General features: G+C 44.9%; 1 protein-coding gene across 8 annotated transcripts in view; it reads left to right on the top strand.

Moving 5' to 3' along the window:
• The first annotated feature begins 1,336 nt into the window (after window positions 1-1,336).
• LOC311021192 (cytosolic phospholipase A2 zeta-like) overlaps window positions 1,337-23,305 on the top strand; it is a 37,786-nt gene continuing 15,817 nt past the window's right edge. For 3 of the 8 annotated variants that reach the window (XR_014597989.1, XR_014597990.1, XM_084021619.1), the window contains exons 1-5: window positions 14,827-14,905; window positions 21,439-21,479; window positions 21,570-21,609; window positions 21,699-21,768; window positions 23,074-23,210. Coding sequence is in view for 6 of the 8 variants with exons in the window: in XM_084021619.1 (XP_083877745.1) it covers window positions 14,870-14,905; window positions 21,439-21,479; window positions 21,570-21,609; window positions 21,699-21,768; window positions 23,074-23,210 (324 nt within the window). In the remaining 2 variants the exon portion in view is untranslated. Of the gene's footprint in view, window positions 1,827-14,826; window positions 14,906-21,438; window positions 21,480-21,569; window positions 21,610-21,698; window positions 21,769-23,073; window positions 23,211-23,305 lie in introns of those variants that run through there. The other 5 variants (XM_084021621.1, XM_084021620.1, XM_084021622.1 and 2 more) reach the window with 5 other exon arrangements.

Genomic DNA, 23,305 nt, shown 5'->3' with positions numbered 1-23,305 from the left:
CCATAAGGATACCGCCAAAGTAGCCACGCTCTCGACTGTGTTTGTCAACACAAAACCACGACAATTGCTGAGTCTCAGACTGAGTGTGATAATGATCCGGAGGAACTTTCAGAAAATGTTAGAGCTATGTTCGATGCTGCATCGAACATGGCTACGACAGTGCAGTTTCCTTGGCAATATTACACCGTAAGATACATTATGTTAATCTAGTCATACTAGTTAAAGGTATATGTATTGTATTATATTTTACTTATCTTGTGTGACTGTATAGCGCATAGCAGTGGTTGGTATTTACTGGTGGTGCAGGAAGACATGAACCCCCAGAGACTTTTTTACACAAATATTTATTAAGCCTAGAACCATTCATTTTATTTGAAATCTACTCTTACTCTTACTTTTACTTAAAGTAAATTTAAAAGCATGTACTTTTGGATACTTAAGTACCTTTAAAAGCAAGTACTTTTTTACTCTTACTCGAGTACCATGTCGACTGAGCTACTTTTACTTGTAACGGAGTAAAATTTGACCAGTAGTATTTGTACTCTTACTCAAGTACTGGGGTCGAGTACTCTGTCCATCTCTGGGTTGCATCACACACATCTCCAGCGGTGGTCTTGTCTCTCATCACGAACACGCACACACTACAGGATCTAATAACAACGGGGCGTCACTCACACACTACAGGATGTTACTACTGTTCCATCCACATGGTTGTGCTTTGTGTCTGGGATGAGATCACATATAGAGTCGTGCTGATGCCGTGTTTCCACCAGCTTCTCCTCCACCTCCACTGTCTAACGAGAGCCGACAGCAAGACACATATTTCTGGCCTGTTTGAACATGTCAGATGAATTTACATTTTGCTCTGGGTGACAACAGTCATGGAGACGGTATGTGTTTCCTCCATTTCGGACTCAACAACAGTTCACTTTGTATGCCATCACATTCTGCTAATCATTTGATGTGGAGCTTTTTATCCGATAAATCATATGGATGAATCCTTTCCTCACTTCCAACACCAGGGTCTGAAGCAGACTGCTATGTCACCCTCTGTCTCCCCTCGACATTGACAAGAATCAATGTGGCCGAAAGAAAACCAGCAATCAGAGCCGAGGAGTCAGCTGTCAATCACTGCTGCTGAACTCTAATGTTGAAACTGTCAAACTAGATCAAATAATATCTCTGCTGCTGCATTATCCATTTCTCAAATAAATGTTTTAAGAAACATATTTCAGTTACTCTCTCGCTGTAAAATGAGACATTTGCTCCGGTTGGTGGGAGGGGCTTAGTTTTGGCTCAGTCCCAAACTTTCTGGGACACATTTAAAGTTTTGCAGCAGACTGCTGTTTTCCCTTTTGCTTTGTTTTTCCTTTTTTCCCTTGTGTATTTTAAAAAATGACACGTAGTGGAGTTTTAGTTTTCTATGTCATAAGGTCAAAGGTCTTTGAATCTGAAAACAAATCAGTTTGAGCGGAGCATGACCATGATGCCTTCTCCCCCTGGCTACAATCTGTTCATCTCCTCATGAGTGTGCTTCAGCCTCCCAGACTCTCTGGAACAGTCACCTAGTGGTTCAGGTTTGGTCGGTTCTAATGTCGGTTTTTGTGGAGACATTTTGTTCTTTAGCCTGACAAGCTGTTGCAAACTGTGTGACACGCTAGCGCACATGTCTCTTAAGGCTGTCATATTCCCAGAACCCTCTGGAGATAAACCTGTATGACAAGGACCAGCTGAAGACTGACGACCTGATCTTCCCCTTAAAGTTTGATACCAGCAGTCTGACTGCGGGAGAGAAGGAAACCAAGGAACTCATCATAGATCCTCAGGTAAAAATATCAAACTCCTTTGCTCTCAGATCTGTTTTTTGATTGCATAATTCAGTTATCAAGCAAAAATATATATTTTGTTTATTTGCTGTTTTTGTCTTTGTTATGCCATTGTTAATGTGGGGTTAAATTTGGGGTGAGCATGTTTAAAACAACCAATGGTCAACCATAGTGTTGTACAGGACAATTAATAGTAGTAGTAAAACATAATACAATACAATAAAGACAACACAAAAAAACACAATAATAGGGGTGCCTTGCTCAGCCAGAATTAAAAGCCAGGGAGAAAGATGGGTCTTCACTAAGGATTTAAAACCCCTAGGGTCTGGGCAGATCTAATGTGCAAAGGTAGGCCATTCCAGAGCAGCTGCCACAAAGGCTCGGTCACTTCTTGTTTTGAGCCTCGTCCTGGGGACATCCAGCAACATTAGATCTGCCAACCCCAGTGCTCTACTGTAGCTGAAATGTGAGGAATTAAAAGTTCAGCCAAGTATAGATTGATTGATTGATTAAATGTATTATTGTGCCATTCATTATCAATATGCCCTGCCCACAAGGGCTTACAAGACACCAATATTAGACAACAAAAAGACCAGAAACCAAAAGTAGATGCTTAACAATACTAATACTAACAAAATAAACCATCCTGACGTTTCTTCCAGGCTTTTGCAACAAAAGAGGCTAACTTAAAAACATTGAAATTAAACAACCCTTCAATCCTGTCATCATCAGTGCTCCAAAACATTTCAGGATACTGAATAAACATTTAGTTGAAAAAAATTATTCTCAGCTCACCATAAAAAGATAGAGGTGCCAGCCCATTCAGGACAAACAACAAAACTTTGAAATCAATACTGAAGCGGACAGGAAGCCAGTGGAGTGAGGCCAAAACTGGTGTAAGGTGGTCCCGCTTTTGTTTTCCAGTAAGGAGACACGCAGCTGCATTTTGTACAAGTTGGAAGCATCTAAGTGACGATTGGTCGATACCAATGTCTAGACTTCAGTAATCCAGCCGCGTGGTGATGAAAGTTTGAATTACACTCTCCAGGTCTTGGGAGAAAGATAGGCCTTTATCTTGGCAAGAAGTCATAACTGGAAAAAAAAAGTTTTCACTAATTTGTTTATCAAATGTAAAGGTACTGTCAAAAACGACACCAATGTTCTTGACAGAAGAGCGGGTGTTAACATAACAATTAGCGGGCCCAGAATGGTAGCGAGATAATTTGTCGAATCATGTCTGAACATATTGATCTTGGTTTTACTTTCATTTAGGTTAAGGAAATTGATGTCCGTCCATGTTTTGTGATCCTCCAAGCAGTCCAGTATTGAATCCTTTGACTTTCATTTTTGAGGGAGATAAATTTGAACATCATCCGCAAAAAAGTGGGAGGAAATATTATGTTTGGCTAAGATTCATCCAAGGGGCAGCAAGTAGAGTAAAAATTGAATAGTACCCACCCAAAATGGAGCCTTGAGGGACCACACAGGTGAGAGGGGTCATGGTTGAAGAGAATTCCCCTAAGTGAACTGCGAAAGTCTGATCAGACAGGTAAGACTGGAACCATCTCATTACAAGTGTAACAAAAGGGTCCTGTGATCCACGGTGTCGAAGGCAGCTGTCACATCTAGGAGCAGGCCTGCCTTTTTTTCTATTCTCTTGTAATACATGCTTACATGCCTATTGCAAGAAAGAAGAAAAGGACAAAGAAGAGAATTATTTGGCTGCTTACCATAACAAAAAGAAAGAAAGAGAAAAAAGGAAAAAAAATCAGTCCATTAATTTAGCTCGTTTCCAAGCTGCGCACTCAAAGCACTTCACAGTGAGGGGGGGAAACTCTCCTCAACCACCACCAACGTGTAACACTGATGCCATGATACTGTTGAGATTCAAGCTGAAAATGCCAAAATCTTACTCTGAGCTTAGTATACAATTACATTGTATTCAATCTCTAATAACACTTGGTTATGCGCATTAGTGTGCACCTTTACTGATCCTGTAAAGGCGCATGGGGGGGTAATTTTGTCCTGGGCAAGGCAAGGACACACGGCAGGCCTGTCTAAGAGCACAAGGAGAGTTTACTTTAGACAGAAACGGTAGCTTGAAAATAGGTCTGAAATTAAAAAGAACAGAAGGATTTAGATTTTTATTTTAATAAGAGGCTGTTTATCAAAATAAAAATAAAAAACTTTTTCATACACTTGTACCAACTGTATCAAAAACTTCAAAGCTGAAACCGTAGTGTACATAAATGAAGAGAGAAATAATGTACGGCAGACAATATATATGCCCTTTTAGCACACTTTGATGAAATACAACACATCCACCCATCATGGAAATGCTTATCCGTTATCGGGTGACAGGCAGAGTGCACATCTACAGGTTAATTAACCAGATTAACCTCACCTGAATGTCTTTGGCCAACCCTGTCTCCTTCAAAAAAAAAATCCCATACAACTAAACCTGGACCAGGAGAACTCTCCATTTTTGGAAGTGAACACATTTTTTCTGTAAATGTGTCCAAAGTGTGTACAGGAGATTGAGAACATACCATCATGTGAATTTTAGGTTCACCTTTTTGCCCCCAATCAATGAGAAAAGGTCACTGAATATCCATCCATCCATTTTCTTCCGCTGCATCCGGGGCCGGGTCGCAGGGGCAGCTGTCTGAGCAGGGACACCCAGACTTCCCTCTCCCCGGACACTTCCTCCAGCTCCTCCGGGAGGATCCCAAGACATTCACAGGCCAGCTGGGTGCCGTAGTCACTCCAGCATGTCCTGGGTCTTCCTCGGGGTCTCCTCCTCCCGGTGGGGCATGCCTGGAACACCTCATGAGCGAGACGTCCAGGGGGCATCCGATACAGTTGCCAAGCCACCTCCTCTCGATGTGGAGGAACAGCGGCTCTACTCCAAGCTCCTCCCGCATGACAGAGCTCCTCACCCTATCTCTAAAGGAGCGCTCCGCCACCCTGTTAAGGAATCTCATTTCGGCCGCTTGTATCTGGGATCTTATTCTTTCGGTCACGACCCAGAGTTCATGACCATAGGTGAGGGTAGGAACGTAGATTGACCGGTAAATCGAGAGCTTCGCCTTTCGGCTCAGCTCTCTCTTCACCACGACAGACCGATACAACGACCGCATTACTGTGGCCACCGCACCGATCTGCCTGTCAATCTCACGCTCCATCCTTCCCTCACTCGTGAACAAGACCCCAAGATACTTGAACTCCTCCACTTGAGGCAGGAACTCTCCCCCAACCTGAAGGGAGCTAGCCACCTTTTTCCGGTCGAGAACCAGGACTTGGAGGTGCTGATCCTCATCCAAGCGGCTTCGCACTCGGCTGCAAACCGCCCCAGGACATGCTGGAGGTCCTGGCTCGAAGGAGCCAACAAGACAACATCATCCGCGAAAAGCAGGGATGAAATCCAGTGGCTCCCAAACCAGATCGCCTCCGGCCCATGACTGCACCTAGAAATTCTGTCCATAAAATTAATGAACAGAACCGGTGACAAAGGGCAGCCCTGCCAGAGTCCAACATGCACTGGGAACAGGTCTGACTTACTGCTGGCAATGCCAACCAATCTCCTGCTCCGGTCGTTCAGGGACCGTACAGCCCTTAGCAGAGGGCCCCCGACCCCGTACTCCTGGAGTACCTCCCACAGAATGCGACGGGGGACACAGTTGAATGCCTTCTCCAAGTCCACAAAACACATGTGGACTGGTTGGGCAAACTCTCATGAACCTTCGAGCACCCTGCGGAGGGTATAGAGCTGGTCCAGTGTTCCACGGCCAGGACGAAAACCGCATTGTTCCTCCTGAATCCGAGGTTCGACTATCGGCCGAATTCTCCTCTCCAGTACACTGGAATAGACTTTCCCAGGGAGGCTGAGGAGTGTGATCCCCGGTAGTTGGAACACACCCTCCAGTCCCCCTTTTTAAATAGAGGGACCACCACCCCGGTATGCCAGTCCAGAGGCACTGTCCCCGACTGCCACGCAATGTTGCAGAGACGTGTCAGCCAAGACAGCCCTGCAACATCCAGAGACTTGAGGTACTCAGGGCGGATCTCATCCACCCCTGGTGCCTTGCCACCAGGGAGCTTCTTAACTACCTCAGTGACTTTGACCCGGGTGATGAATGGATCAACCTCCGAGTCCCCAGCCTCTGCTTTCTCTATGGAAGGCGTGTCAGTGGGATTGAGGAGATCCTCAAAGTATTCCTTCCACTGCCCGACGAAATCCCCAGTCGAGGTCAACAGCTCCCCGCCTCCACCGTAAACAGTGTTGGTGGAAGGCTCCTTCCCCTTCCTGAGGTGCCGGATGGTTTCCTCGAGGCCGACTGGTAGTCCTCCTCCATGGCCTCCCCTAACTTTTCCCAGACCCGAGCATTTGCTTCAGTGACCGCTGCAGCATGCTTGGCCTGCCGGTACTTGTCGGCTGCCTCACGAGTTCCCCTGGCCAACAAGTTTCGATAGGACTCCTTTTTCAGCTTGACTGCATCCCTTACTTCTGGTGTCCACCACTGGGTTCGGGGATTGCTGCCACGACAGGCACCGGAGACCTTACAGCCACAGATTCGAACAGCTGTGTCAACAATGGAAGCGGAGAACAAGGTCCATTCGGACTCAATGTCCCCAGCCTCCCTCGGGATCTGGTCAAAGCTCTCCCGGAGGTGGGAGTTGAAGACCTCCCCGACAGAGGGTTACACCAGACGTTCCCAGCAGACCCTCACAACACGTTTCGGTCTGCCAAGTCTGTCCAGCTTCCTCCCCTGCGAGTGGATCCAACTCACCACCAGGTGGTGATCAGTTGACAGCTCAGCCCCTCTCTTCACCCAAGTGTTCAAGACATATGGAGGTCAGATGACACAACCATGAAGTCGATCATTGACCTCCGGCCTAGGGTGTCCTGGTGCCACGTGCACTGATGGACACCCTTATGCTTGAACATGGTGTTCGTTATGGACAAACCGTGACTAGCACAGAAGTAGAAGAACAACAGAACATCACTTGGGTTCAGAACGGGGTGGCCGTTCCTCCCAATCACGCCCCTCCAGGTAACACTGTCGTCACCCACGTAAGCGTTGGAGTCCCCCAGTAGAACAATGGAGTCCCCGGTTGGAGCACGCTACAGTACCCCTCCCAGGTACTCCAAGAAGGCCTTGTACTCTGCACTGCCATTTGGCCCATAGGCCGAAACAACAGTGAGAGACCTATCACCGACCCGAAGGCACAGGGAAATGACCCTCTCGTTCACTGTAGAAAATTCCACCACATGGCGGCTGAGTTGGGGAACTATGAACAAGCCCACACCAGCTCGACGCCTCTCGCCGCGTGCAACTCCAGAGTAGAAGAGAGTCCAGCCTCTCTCAAGGAGTTGGGCTCCAGAGCCCAGACTGTGCGTGGAGATGAGCCCAGCTATCTCTAGCAGGTAGCGCTCAACCTCCAGCACTAGCTCAGGCTCTTTCCCCCCCAGCAAGGTGACATTCCATGTCCCCATGGCTAGTGTCACTGTGATTGGGTCACTGGGGCAACCGCCCAGGACCGCACCTGCCCCTTCTGAACCCTCCTGCGGGTGGTGAGCCTACTGGAGGGCGGGCCCACTTTGCTCCTTCGGGCTGTGCCCGGCCGGGTCTCGTGGGCAGAGACCCGGCCACCAGGCGCTCGCCTGCGAGTCCCAACCCCGGGCCTGGCTCCAGGGTGGGGCCCCGGTGACACCATTACGGGCGATGTAAACTGGAACCGCTCTTAGCCTGACCTGTCACCTAGGACCTGTTTGCCTTGGGAGAATCTACCAGGGGCATTAAGCCCCGGACAACATAGCTCCTAGGATCATTCAGGTGCTAAAACCCCTCCACCATGGTAAGTTCTGGTGAACCTGCGTGCCCGGATGGGACCTTCTTGTCCGGCTACATCATGGATGGTTGGGGAAAGTGGAGAGTCATCTGCCTTGCCGCTCTGGATGTGGAGGACGTCGAGCACATGTACGTGTTTGTGTTCATGGCAACTGGAATGATCGCCTTGGGATGTGGAATCTTCATGCTATATCGGAAAATGAGAAAGATCGCCACTGAGCTGACCAGTGTGAGGGTGGACAACGCCACCACTCGGTCTGCTGTGGTCGGGATGCACTCTGACATCTCCGCAGTTCGCGAGTTCACGGCACTGATGCGAGCTGAAGTGGCCACTAACCGGGAGGAAATGGCGAAGTTAATGGCGGCGAAAGCTGCAGAGGAGAGTGATGAATCTCCGTTTTAGAAACGTTAAACATTGAATGGAGTCAAATTGAGCCGAAGGATAACAGGAGGGTTAAAGTCAGAGAACGTTTAAAATAGCATATCTATAACCTAAAATTGATAACATTTCTTCTTTTGCTTATGTTGACTTATTCTATGAACAACTAGTATACTGCTATTATTTCAGAGGATGTTAATCTTATGAATGATTATTTTGGGCAAATATCATATTCATACGTGTATGCGCAACAACACTACTCCCTTCTACACTGGGTTCATGTATATTTTTGGCAAATACATATTTACTGAAATTGCTGTTAAAATGACCAGAAATGTTAAAAAAGATGTCCATCAGTTTTTTTTAGCAACATCTCTGATCTTGCTCTTTGGTGCTCATTGTCTGGTGAGCTGTTCTTTCTTTTTTCTCTGATTTCTCTCTCTTAAGCTTCCATATGGTGTAGGGTTGTCACAATACTAGAATTTGAAAGTCGATACCGATACCCAGGAAAATACTAGAGATACTATAGATAATTACTATAGATTTGATCAATACAAACAACATCAATAACATTTTTAAAAGTTGTCTGACATAAAGAGAGAAAAAAACATACTTACATAACTGTAGGCAGTGACATTGTTAGGCCTAATTAAGGAGGGCCATCCATCCGTCTACCGCTGATCCTGTATTCAGGGTCGGGTGGTGGAGCCGATCCCAGCTGACATTGGGCGAAGGCAAGGTACACCCTGGACAGGTAACCAGTCTATCACAGGGCTGACATGTAGAGACAGATAGGTCACCAGTCTATCACAGGGCTGACATGTAGAGACAGACAGGTAACCAGTCTATCACAGGGCTGACATACAGACAAACAACCATTCACACCTAGGAAAAAAGACTCTATCCACATCTGCCTCATGCAACTCCAATCCACCTCACATCAACACAATGCTCACACGAAACTCGTTGCTGCTGCTGCTGCTAACGCAAGCCCAAATGCAGCTAGCGTGAGCTTTATATTTTATATTTTCAATATTTAATATTGTTACTTTATGGAATATTTAAGAGTAGGATACTGTAGTGTACTGTAGCGGGGTTCTCCTTTAAACTCCCCAAAAACGGAAAAATGATGGCGTAGTCGAAAAAATATATGTGAAATATATATTTTAATTATCCCAACCTCCACAATGCAGCAGTGCAAATATTTACAAAAGTGAAAATAACAAACGTACTGTACAAAAAGCTGCGCAATTCCCTCTGTCTGAGTTCCTACCTCCTAGCCATAATCAGACTGCCTTTACCAAGCCAAAATGGCCTCCTTTTAAACCCAAGACCCCTCCCCTGGGCATCCACCTTTACAGCAATTTAACAATTAAAGGAGTCATAACCTGGTTTTATACGTATCCAGCCCCCCTTGGATCGCTTTGGATCAATTCGTAAAACTTATTAGAAAAAAAAAAAAAATTTTAATCAAACATTGAGCTTGTTCTGACCCTTTTTCGTACCGCGATTTTATCACGCGAGATTACGCGCAAGGTTTTGACTGGTCCGGATGTGCATTGTATAATATGTAATGAGGCGCGCGTTGATTCGCCGCAGGAAGGACAGAGCCGGGGGGGCTTGCCTGCATGCAGACTCCAAAACATAAACAGCCCCCTGTCATGGCGCACACACTAAATGACGAACCTTACGGAATTCAGGCATTTATGTACGAACCAGAGTCGGAACCCGAACCGGAGAGTGAAGAGCAAGAGACGGTTGAAGAGACACGTTTACAGCAGGACGTCAGGTAGCGGACGGGGGGGGGGGGGGGGGGGTTGGGTGGTGAAAGAGGGGTGGGCTTATGCAAGTAGCCTCCACGGTGACGTCACCGTAGGCGCAGAATCAAAATCTCGTGCTTTAGGAATGCACACCCTTGTGTGCTATTCCTGTTCGGAAAAAGAGCAGAAGCGAAAAAACGGCGCCACTTTCAAACTCCAGCCTTTCAGGCAAGTTTCAACTGAGGTCAAACACAGATATGCATGTTTTAACAAGAGAAATTGCGATTTCCTGGTGATGACTCCTTTAAGGATTTTAATTGGCAAATGAAACCTCTACAGGTTGTTTTACACACTCATTTTACCATGTCCTCCAAAAATTTCGCCATACACAAAACAAGTCTATTTGGCCACACAATCTCCATGAAAATAAGAAAACATTTTTATTCATGGTCACATGACCTGTCCTACTCCTTTAAAGAGCGGAAATGATTTCGGCCAGTGTGTAAAGGCTCGGTTATGCTTCCGCTTAGTGATCATGCAATGGCCACGCAGTTGCTGGGAGACCTTGGGTTCTGCATTGGGTTTACGTGTCGAAATGCAATTCAATGCCACACCGGTAAAGGGCGCTATGTTTTTGTAAAGACTGACCGACCGACCGAGACTCTTGACGTATATCGTCATTAGCCTCGTTATAGCCTATTTGTGTACTTTCCGGCTTTAAACATCCACAATTTTTCAGAACTTGGTGTTTTATTTCTTTGTGCAAAAGCGACAAGGTGCAAACAATAAAACGAGGTGAAAACAATAAAAGTAGCCTATTAAAAGTTTAAATGGCGGTGTTTATGAGTGGAAACCGGAAAGCGGTCTCCAGCGGATGTAGTTAGCGGACCAATCACAGCCAATGCCGCTGCGTTGGTGTTGCGTTGGTGTTGCGTCGCCTGGACGCGCGTCTAGGATTTTTGGGAGGTGCACGTCAGGCCCTTGCGTTGGACTTAAGGGGGGTCCGCAAGGACGTAAGGGGTCCGCAAGCCCCCTTGCGTTGTGTCGACGTGGAAGCATAACTTGGGCTTGATTGTGTACTGCTGGTGTAATGGCTCGGTTATGGTTCCGCGTAGTTATGGCTGAGTTGAAAATAGTATCTAGGTATTCATCGACATAGCACCCGCAGTCACAGGGAGCTATAGGATGCTTTCACAGCAAACTAAAGAGCATGATAAGAACATTTATTGAAGCGCAGCCTTAGGAATGGGATGAGGCCATTCTGTTCTTGCTATTTGCTGTTCATGATGCTCCCACTGAGTCTCTGGGTTTCAGACCTTTTGAACTCATCTTTGGACATGAAGTGAGGGGCCCATTGCACCTGTTTAAGGAACCGGTGATGGAACCAACATCACCAGGAGATGTCTTACATTATGTCTCTTCTTTTATAGCCAGACTGCGGTCAGCCTGTGAGGCCGCAGGGAAGAACTTAATTGGGGCAAAGGGTCAGGCAAACTTTTGATCCAGGTGACCTTGTGTTAATGTTGGTCCACGGGCCGCGTGATTAGTTGGGACCTGGTTTTGCTGGTCCATACAGTGTTGAGGAAGGTTGGGGACTTGAACTACATCTTAAGCACTCCTGAAGTCTAAAACCAGACTGTGCCATGTCAATGCATTGAAGACATATGAGGGTTGGGAAGTAGCAGTTTACTGCGCAGTACCAGAGTTTGTTGAGGAGGAAGAGTGGAGTTCTGGTCATCCAGAGATTTCCTCTCCCTCTCATAGTATTGTGAGCACCAGGTTGTACAACACCCAGGCTCGTGCTGAGCTTGAGGAAAACTTAGGGTCAGGGAGGCAGGATCTAATACATGTGGTTGACTCGTACCCCATGTTATATAGTGATGTTCCTGGAAGAACTAGGGCAGTGCACAATGTTGATGTTGGCGATGCCATCCCGATAAAACAGCATCCTTATCGTTACCATCTGAATAAAAAGAACAAAGTCCAGTAGGAGGTAGACTATAGGCTATGCAGCAGATTGGAGTCATTGAGCCAGCTGACCAGGAAGGGATGCAGACAGGTTTTGTTTGGATTACCGAAAGCCCAATAATGTGACCAAAGCTGACCCTTTCCCTATTCCTCGTCTAGAGGATTGTATTGATCAGGTTGGTCAGGCTAAATACTAAACGAAGGTGGATTTGTTGAAGGGTTATTTCCAGAAGGGTCATTGCCATTAACCGAACATGCAAGGTCATGTCCTTTGGTATGAAAAAGGACATGTAAACTACATTTCAGCGCTTAATGAATTCTGTTACCCAGGGGTTTGAGGAACACAGTGACCTACATTGATGATGTGGTGACCTTTAGTGAAACCTGGGAAGAACATCTTGGGCAGCTAGGGGAGCTATTTGAAGCTCTCAAGCAGGCTGGTCCTAGTGGTTAACTTGGCAAAGTGTGAGTTTGGCAAGGGTAGGGTGACTTACCTTGGACTTCACAATGGTTGTGGAGCTGTGCTGCACAGAGTGGCAAAAGTCCTAGCGATTGTGGATTTCCCTGTCACACGCACCCGAACGCAGCTAATGTGACTCTTGGAAATGTGTGGATTCTATTGCCGCATTGTGCCCAATTTTGCAACAGTTATGGCCCCGTCCCACCAGTGGCTTATTTCAAAAAGAAGCTGGACAAACATCAGCAAACATATTCTACCATTGAGGAGGAGGCTCTGGATCTAGCGGTGAAGCATTTCAAAGTCTATGGGCCCTAGTTTCGTGGCACAGTGCAGGGTGGCGTAGGGTGGCGGAGCCAGCGTAGCGCAAGTTTCGACCAGCGCAGCCTTGCGCACGGTCAGTTTGGCAGTTTGGTGGATCGCCTGCGCCAAGATGGGTGTGGCGGCGCAGCAGGGGGAGGCGTCACAGATTCAGCTTGGTGCAGCGGAAGTTTCGTGGCAAAAAGCCTCGTCGAGACTGCGCTGAAAGCTCACCAGCTCCAACCCGGTCTACTTTTTGTGCAACGCGAATTACAGCTAGCGGAGTGGCAGTTTGGCTGACCGGCACGCAGTGCACACATGTCACCAAGACCTCACAGGCAGGTTTCCACAGTTCCAGGTACATTTAAATGCAATAAATAATCACAACAAACACTATTTAATGCAACTAATTGAATCAACACGTGAATTTATATCTATATAGATTGTTGCGTCACATCTAACGTCAGATCAAAGGTGGATGGCACGCGCAACGGAAAATCAGCCTGACTGAATTAACACAGCTGAAACTTGGACCTCTCGGACCAAAACATCTCCCTCTCTCTCTCCTGTTTTCCATATCTATCCACTGCTAATGAAATGCGTCTATGCCTGAAAAAATCTTTAAAAAAAAAATACAGCAGCTCGTGCCTGGTCTCGTGTGGCAGCCTGTTGTCCGTGGATACGCGCAATTTTGCCGTGAGCTGGAACTGGAGTTGGGGCTGCAGCTGGTCTGAGCGTAATGGGGTACCTCACCATGGCCAGAGAAAGCTTTTTCTCTGCGCATTTTGCGTTGCTTTTCGGTAAAAGAAATAAGAACAAAAAGTATTTTAAAAAGTGATTTTATTCTCTCTCTAGCCAACGTTTGAAGCTAGCTAAATCCATTAGCTAGCTAACAATAGCTAGCTCTTATAGTCAGCACTTTGAAACCAATGTAGTAAGCAATTTACCTATTAGTTATTATGGTTTGCTTGTAACTTATTTTTGCATGCATTAACAACAGGTAAGTCAGCTTATGATCCGTTGTCTAAAAGCATTATGGCTAACTAGTTAGCTAACGCAAATGCGCAAAATGCGCAGAGAAAAAGCTGTGCTCTGGCCATGGTGAGGTACCCCTCGTGGGAATGCAGTCATGTGATTGGCTGAAAACGAGGGAGGCATCTGATTGGCTACAGAGAGTTCCTTGTTGAAAAAACTGCATTTGTGAATCCAGCCACGTCAGGAGAGTCTCAAAAATCCACAAATAAATACAGACCAGTTCACGAACAAATGCAAACAAGTTCACAAATGAAAAGCGTCTTGTAAATTAAAGTTTAACAGTTTGTATATAAATGTAACAACATACAAATACATTTTTGATGAAAATTGCAAATATTTTTTTAATTCATATATTTATGGATTTATATTACATTGATTTAAAACGAAATGTATTTGTGAGAAGAGAGTAATTTATATATAAATCACAAAATACATTTATGAATCCTTCTCTGTGCATTCATTATTAATGAGGCTGAACTGACCCCATACACGCGAGGTCCCGGTGTCCTGCCGTTCTGGTGTTGGACGGGGAATCCGGTGCAGCTGTGGAGCGCAGATGATGAAGACGGTGATGATGATGATGAATGGCCCGGCCGGCTCGTGCAATCACCGGGTTCTCGCCACTATTATGTCTACTGCTGTGCGCCCTGACCCTGTTTTGTGATAGACATGCCTAAAATGTGCCTACAATTTCTATAGTGATATAATATCGGCATTATTATTATTATGACTACACGCACGCACAGCCCATGATGGGAGCGGCGGCGCTGCTTTTGTAATTGGGCTGTCAAGTGAGGAAACTTGCACTGAATCCCACCTGGCGCATTAAAGGTGAGGAGAGGAGCTCATTTGATTGGTGAAGATCTGATCGGCTGTGTTAATCCCAGTCCACGCCTTGTCTCCTCCTCGTCTCCCACTCCGCCTTCTCCTCCTCCCTCTTTCCCACTTTCGCAGGTGGGAGTGACGGGAGGCGGGCCTGCGCTAGCCTGCGCGGTGCACGAAACTTTCAAAGTCCAGGCGGACACACCCCTTCAGCGTCTACGAAACTAGGGCCCTATGTGGCCAGCAGGGAGAAGGTTGTGGTACAATCCGACCACAATCCTTTGGGTTTCCTGGGTAAAGTGCCAATGCGAGGGTGTTTCGCTGGAGTCGGGTTCTAGAACCATAGGTGAAGCTTTTCCTTTCCACCCATGGAGATTGTTTTATAGTGTCTGTCCACATAACCGTAAACAATTGAACTGTACTTGCCGTACCGACACTGAGCAGGGCACGGAGCATGGGCTGACCGAGTGATGGACCGGGGCAGTGCCGGGGCTGCGAGACAACCGGTAACCCAGTAACCTTACCTAGTTTGGCAGCCAAATGCTATTCCTGTAACATGCCCGGCGAACAAGCCCTAGAAGCCCTAGAAGCCCTAAATGAGCGAGTCCCATAAAAGCCTTCTGCAGGGTTACGTTTGCCATGACAGTATCACTTTAAGACACATTTACATAATCAGGGCCTGTTCTAAGCATGCAGCTTTAATGTGTCTAAAAGTTACCTCTCTTGTTCAACAGACTAGAATGGTTCTTCAATACATTTCTCATGTTGTATTATTATTTATTTATTTTTTAGTCATCAACCACATGATTAGACATTTGATGAAAAGAATGGTCTTAAATTTCAAAACACAGAATTAATATCAGAAAACACAGAACTTGGGATTGTTTTTTTTTAAAGTTGCTGATAGTTTGTTTTATTCTGTGTACATCAAATTATTTGATGAAAAACTAGTTCCAGTTGGTGAATAAGTTGTTGGATGCAGGTTTCCAAGCAGGCTGCTACAGGTTCTGTCTTGTTGCTGCTTGACATTTTCAACTTTGCTGTTTTTATTGTTTCTTCATCTTTGTTTACTTCATTCCTGGTCTTGATTTGTACCTTCTATTAAATAAAGGAAGGGGGAAATGAAATACAAATATATTAAATGAATAATTAAAAGCTACTTGACGTAACCTTTGAAGTACCACAAGTGTGCAGTAGAGTGGTGTACAATATGCTCAGAACACAGACATCCTCACTCCATTCTGTCCAAGATATTTGACCTTATTACTAAGATTACTATCAGACCATTCTCATCTCTTTAGTTCTTCAGATCAGCTCTCACTGGTATTGTATTTGATATCAAGTTTCAATTCAATTCAATTCAATTTTATTTATAGTGTCAAATCACAACAGAAGTCATCTCAGGACACTTAACACATTGAGCAGGACTAGAATACGCTCAAAATTTCAAGAGTCAACACAATTTCAAATTCCCAACATCACCCAGAGGCAAGCGTTACAGCGACAGTGGCGAGAAAAAACTGCCTTAATAGGCTTTTATCTCGTGCAGCCCAGGCCCTTGGGTTCCAACTGCATTTGGTGTTGGTAGTATGGTAGTAGTAGCATTAACAGTAGTGGTGGTATTAACAGAAGCAATAGTAACAACAGTAGTAGTCCATGACAGCAGGCACAGCCACGCCGAGATGGATCCATCCCAACCACGTCGCCGTAGACCAGAAAGCAGGAGTAGTTGAGCAGTCACAGAGCGGGCTGGCGGAGCTACAATGTGGTGTTTCCAGCATCAGGCCAGTTAGTAGTCTGCATCGGTCAGGACCTCAGTGGACTCTGCTGGACCAGAAAGCATAGCCAGACTCCCGGGAGTGATCCCGGGAGTAGTCAAGTTAGTGACAGTAGAGATGCCGATTTTAGTCAATTACTTTAATTAAAAATGCAGGCGGTAAGAGGCAAACAAGACCACAACATTGGTGCAGTCCGGACCAGGTTCCACCACGGTCCAGGGAGACCTGCTAGGCAAGAGAGAACAGGGACTCCGGGGGAACATACACAGAGAGAGCGCGCGCGCGCGTGAGAGAGAGAGAGAGAGAGAGAGAGGCTCAGTGTGCCACTATAATCCCCCAGCAGTCTAGGCCTATAGCAGCTTAACCAAGAGCTGGCTCAGGGCAAACCTGAGCCAGCCCTAGCTATAAGCGGTGTCAAAGAGAAAGGTTTTAAGCCTACTCTTAAATGTGGGAACAGTGTCTGCCTCACGAACCAGAACCGGAAGACGGTTCCACAGAAGAGGAGCTTGATGGCTGAAAGCTCTGGCCCCTGTTCTAATTTTGGAGACTTTAGGAACTACAAGTAACCCTTTATTCTGAGAGCGTAGTGCTCTAGGAGGACAGTAGGGTTTAATGAGCTCTTTAAGATATGATGGTGCCTGACCATTAAGAGCCTTGTAAGTGAGGAGAAGGATTTTAAATTCTATTCTGGATTTTACTGGCAGCCAGTGCAGAGAAGCTAATACAGGAGAAATGTGATCCCTTCTTCTGGTTTTAGTCAGAACACGAGCTGCAGCATTCTGGACCAGCTGGAGAGATTTAAGAGATTTATTAGAGCAGCCTGATAATAAAGAATTACAATAGTCCAGCCTTGAGGTAACAAATGCATGGACAAGTTTTTCTGCATCTTTTTGAGACAGCATTGGCCTAATTTTAGTAATGTTACGCAGGTGAAAGTAGGCTGTCCTCGTGGTTTGTTTAATATGCGAGTCAAAGGACAGGTCCTGATCAAAGATAACTCCAAGGTTTCTTACAGTAGTATTTGAGGCGATGGCAATCCCATCAATAGTCGCTATATCAATAGTCGGCCTAAACTCCTCCGACAGCGAGCTTCGGAGGAGTTTAGGCCCAAGTACAATAACTTCCGTTTTATCGGAGTTTAACATCAGGAAATTGCAGGTCATCCAGGATTTTATGTCATCCACACATGCCTGGAGTTTAACTAGCTGATTGGTTTCTTCAGGCTTGATCGATAGATATAACTGAGTATCATCAGCATAATAATGGAAGTTTATAGAGTGTCCTCTAATAATGTTGCCTTAAGGCCCCTACACACCGCCCAGACGTCCAACTGCCTTATCCGACCACTCTCCGCCCACTCTGTTGCCTCTCGTCTGACCCGTTCGGCAGAAAAGTTGCGTTGTACACACCGCTTCGACGTGCTTCCGACACCACAGCAGCGTGTACGTTCTGCGCTTGCGCGAGATGCAATAAGCCTCCTTAAACAGCGGGTGGCGCTAGTCTCGTGCCAGTACTCCAAAACAGGAAAACAGGAAATGACGGAACGGAGTGCAGATAAAAACAATGCACACACAGTCTTGGTTCAGTATTCGTTCGACTCGAGAAGACCTTTGTGGACTAAATACTTGGCATTTCTGGAAAGATGACTCTGGCTAGGGTGACACTCGCGTTGTGTGCTCTCGGGCTCATTATTTTACGAAGACGTCGTCTCAGTAGGGAACGAGTAATACGGAGTTTACCATCGTCAATTCCGCCCCGCCCACACACCGCCATTGGATACTCTGATTCGCTAGCACACCGCCAATCAGAGTATCCAATGGCTCAGACGTCCAACAGCCCACCTCCTCAGACTTCGCATGCTCAGTCTGATCAGACAACGTCCGCACGGCTCCGAAAGCTTCCGACGCAGCTGTACACACCAAACATATGTGTTCCCGACCTCGTCCGAGCCTCTCCAAATGCTTCAGACGTCCAACGGTTGGGCCGGTGTGTTCCTGCCTTAAAGGAAGCATATATAAGTTGAAAAGAATTGGTCGGAGCACAGAACCTTGAGGAACACCGTATTTAACTTCAGTGTGCCTGGAGGATTTTTCATTGACATGCACAAACTGAGATTGATTGGATAAATAGGACTTAAACCAGCTTAATGCGTTTCCTTTGATGCCAATTAATTTTTCCAGTCTACATATTAGAATCTCATGGTTAATGGTGTCAAATGCAGCACTAAGATCTAGCAGAACAAGTACAGAAACCAGTCCTTTGTCAGAAGCAATAAGAAGGTCATTTGTAATTTTTACCAGAGCTGTCTCTGTGCTATGATGTACTCTAAATCCTGACTGGAAGTCCTCAAGTAGACTGTTATTGTTGAGAAAGTCACACATCTGATTGGCGACTACTTTCTCAAGGATCTTAGAGAGAAAAGGAAGATTTGATATTGGTCTGTAGTTTGATAAAACCCCTGGATCTAGAGTAGGCTTCTTAAGAAGAGGTTTAATTACAGCTACTTTAAATGACTGTGGCACATAGCCTGTTAATAAAGACACATTGATCATATCTAATAGTGACGCGCTAACTAAGGGTAAGACTTCTTTCAGTAGCCTGGTTGGTATCGGGTCTAGGAGACAGGTTGAAGGTTTAGAAGAAGAGATCATTGACGTTAGTTGGTTTAGGTTGATTGGAGAAAAGCAGTCTAAATATATATCAGGTCTTAATGCTAGTTCTAAAACTCCTGAGTTTGAGGGTAACGCGGTTCCAATTGAAGGCAAGATGCAAGTAATTTTGTCGCAGATTGCTAGAATTTTATCATTAAAAAAGTTCATAAAGTCGTTACTACTAAGATCTCTAGGAATGCATGGCTCAGTAGAGCTGTGACTCTTTGTCAGCCTGGCTACAGTACTGAAAAGAAATCTAGGGTTGTTTTTATTTTCCTCTATTAAAGATGAGTAGAAGGCTGCTCTGGCATTACGGAGAGCCTTCTTATACGTTTTAAGACAGTCCTGCCAAACTAGGCGGGATTCTTCTAGTTTGGTGGAGCACCAGATGGTTTCAAGTATACGCAGTTTTTGTTTTAATTTACGAGTTTGGGAGTTATACCAGGGAGCTAACTTCCTATGCTTTATAGTTTTCTGTTTTAGCGGAGCAACAGAGTCGAGAGTCGTTCGCAGTAGGCTTCCAGATTCATCTATAAGAGAGTCAATCTGGGAGGGACTAAGATTAGCATAAAAGTCCTCCGTTTCATTAAGACATGGAAGTGAACTCAAGACTGGCGGAATTACTTCCTTTAACTTAGCTACTGCTCTATCCGATAGACACCGAGAGTAGTAGTTTTTTCCTAGAGGAGTGAAGTCCAGCAACAATAATTCAAAGGTTATCAAGTAATGGTCAGATAAAGAAGAATTTTGAGGAAAGATTATTAAGTTTTCGATTTCAACACCATAAGATAAGACGAGGTCGAGAGTGTGGCTATGACAGTGAGTTGGTTTCTGTACACTCTGACTGAAGCCAATAGAATCTATTAAGGAAGTAAATGCTACACTAAGGCTGTCATTTACAACGTCCACATGGACATTAAAATCCCCCACAATGATTACTTTATCTGATTTAAGGACTGAACTTGATAGCAACTCAGAGAATTCAGATAGGAATTCAGAGTATGGACCAGGAGCACGATACACAATAACAAACAGAATTGGCTGCATTGTTTACCAGTTTGAGTGCGAAAGGCTGAGAATCAGACTCTCAAATGAGTTATAGTTTAGTTTTGGCTTAGGATTGATTGACAGGCTTGAATCAAATTTCACACTATACACAGAAGATACATAAGGAGACACAAGCTCATCTGCAAATACAATACACTAGAGTTTTATCACACTGTAGTATCACTTCACAGGATTCCAATTTTTGTGTGGTTTTACAGACTGTGAGTGTTGTTGAAATATCATTTGCATACCACCTAAATGGCCGGGGGTTCGACATGACAGTGCATGTTATTTAAAAAGAATGTTAGCTGTAAGTCCTGTCGTCATTCCTTCAAACAGACTCATAAACAACACTGTGTGTTTCTAAAGTTATTATTTTCTGTTGGTGTGTACGAGTGTATGAGAGCTGAATTCCAAGCCATACATTTTGTACAATGTGTTGAAATGTAAGCGGCATTAAGTAGCATAGCACTGGAATATATGCTGCTTATTACCCAACGGGAGGATTTTGTGTTAAGAGAAGTCTTGTTCTTCTCTTTGACTGAGAGCAGCTTTTTCTTTCATGACACATAGAGAAGAGAAATTAATCTGTTTATTTTGTTATTATCAATGACCAAAAGTAGCAATGTTTTAGTATGACAGCTGATACATAATCCCATAATGTGTTGAAATGCAAGTTGCATTGATTATTGCATTGAACGCTTTTATTTGTATATAGGCTACAATATACTGTTTCTCTCAGGGATATGCTCATCGCCTGTAACAGGAGGACTTTGTGTTCATAGAAAGTCATGGTAATTAAGGAAGTTAAGGTAATTTACCTGCTGATTTTCTTTAATGATCATCACAAAAGTAGGAATTGACTAGCAAACTCAGATTGAATAACTATTTTTCGAAATCATGCATGTAAATGTACACACAAAAAATTGTTGCATCAAGATGCAGCGATAATCGGTTTAGAATCGAATCGTTGAACTCTGAATCGAATCATGAAGTGCCAAGATATTCACACCCTAAGTAATATCCTGGTGTAACGACAGCTGTAATTTACTTACAGTACTGTAGTTACTTACTGGGAAAGTCATGTAGCCAGTGATTTACTGTAAATGTACACTGTAATCATTTCCGGTGGGAACTTCTTGGACAGATCACCAATGTAAAGATGACAAAGCTTGTCTAGCACCACTGCTGACCCCGAATGGGCCTGAGACCCCTTTGCCCCATTTTACTTGCATCGTCTGGTGGCCGAACCACTGAGTCAGACTTCCTACCCATCTTTGACTGAATTTAACCAACGTAGGAAGAATCAATAAAACACATGAGCACCGATGAGTTTGTTTAAAATGTCCTTTAAGATACATATACAAAAGTCACAGGTGGTTTTCTGTGGAGTTCATAAAGTCCACCCCCAACAGCACTGCTGGGTTCGTTAACACCCTGTTCAATGGAAACCAGAAGGTCTTTGTTGGTTAACTAGAACCCGGGGCTGGATACCTGGATAAATCTCTTGTGCAGCACTATTTTGTTTCCATGATCATGTACGTTCTTCCCTCTTCTCTACAGTCAAAGGGTAAACTCTGGATGACCTTTGAGCTGCTGGAAAGGTAGCTTTTCTTTGCTTTTTAAATATAATTTGAAAAGATTTAAACTTGAAATAAATTTGCAGTAATTTCTTTTTCTGTTTGTTGTTTTAGAAAGATGGAAGTCAGTCACCTCCATGATGTCCTGTCAGTGGTGAGATCTCTACATACACACTAATACCTGGTTACTAGAAGGGACATCTAAAATATCTTTTATCATCTAAATGTATCTTTATTCAACAGAAGAAAGCTGTCTCCTACTGGACCTTGAATGTCACCATACTGAGAGCAAAGGTCCCCTCCAAAGATTGGCGTAAGTAACGTACTGGGTTGCCCAGCAAGTAAAACATAAGTATGGAAAACGCTTTTCAAACTTCCCTCACTGTTTGTTTGAGCAATCCACCCTGTGTTATTATATTACATCCTCCATCCCAGAGCAAACTATCTGACATCTGAGAATGACATGGTAGGTTTACTTAAGAGTTACTAAGAAGAAAAGTGGGTCTTATGCTGACACTCAAAGGGGCCTTGTGCATTGTTATTATGTAGTTATTAAGTAATTATTCTGTCTGCAGGCCATCGGGTGTTCAGTAGTGTATGTGAGGTGAGTTATGGTCTATACAGCTCCTTGTACCTATCAGCGTTGAGATTCCCCTTGTTGCTGATTGATAAATGGAGGAAACAATTGTAGTCTCCTGTGTCTGTGGCCCCACAGACCTCTCATAGTAGTCCACAGACCAGACCAGACTATGTAGAAAAACCAGAGACTGTATGTGGTCCCCCAGAGGTCTACGATAGTAGCTCACATTAGTCCAGAGACCAGACCAGACTATGTGGAGGAACCAGAGACTGTCTGTGGTCCCCCAGAGGTCTACGATAGTAGCTTACATTAGTCCAGAGACCAGACCAGACTATGTGGAGGAACCAGAGACTGTCTGTGGTCCCCCAGAGGTCTAGATAGTAGCTCACATTAGTCCAGATACCAGACCAGACTATGTGGAGGAACCAGAGACTGTCTGTGGTCCCCTGGAGGTCTAGATAGTAGCTCACATTAGTCCAGATAGCAGACCAGACTATGTGGAGAAACCAGAGACTGTCTGTGGTCCCCCAGAGGTCTAGATGACCTTATGTGGTGTGTTAATGGAGCAGCTATAATGTTAGCATATTGGTTGATGGGTGCTAACCCATCAACCAGACTCCATTCCGAAAACAAGCATTTTAAAAGTAGTTATTTTGTGGTCTTGCAGACAGACCTAACAAAGCATGACTTCAAACTTGTTACTGATCACCATCATTATGGAGTTATTTCAGCATCCTTTTCATCTGGTTATTGTAATTAAATCAAAGCTAAATAGTTTATTCTGGGTTCATCCAGCTGTGGTAAACCAGACGACGTGTGTCTTAGATCCAGCGAATCCAGCTTGGTATCTGGGACTTCACGACATGTACAAAGCACCAATGGTGATTATTTCAGCCATGACTGTTGCAGATCGATGGATGGATGTCATGATATTATTGGATACAATTGGTCGGTACTTCCTCACGTAAGCGAAGTTCATGTCACAAGAAACTGATGTGTGTTTCCACTTCTCTGTCTGTTCCTGTCTCTTTGTTACAGTTTCAGAATCTGACTGCTACATTATCCTCTCTCTCCCCACGGCAACGGTAATGACCTACCGTACTACATCCGTGCCCAACAACAACAACCCAGAGTGGAACGAAACGTTCACCTTTAGGGTCCCCAACTGTGTCAAAGTGAGTCTGCACAATATTGGCACGATATCAAACACAAGCGTCTGGTCGACTGCTGTTGTTCAGTCCACTTTGGAAACAAACAGTTCACCCAGTGG

Source organism: Eutrigla gurnardus, assembly GCF_963514095.1.
Source record: "Eutrigla gurnardus genome assembly, chromosome: 11".
NCBI lineage: Eukaryota > Metazoa > Chordata > Actinopteri > Perciformes > Triglidae > Eutrigla > Eutrigla gurnardus.
Note: the sequence above shows the minus strand (reverse complement) of the source record. Positions and strands in the feature narration are given on the sequence as shown.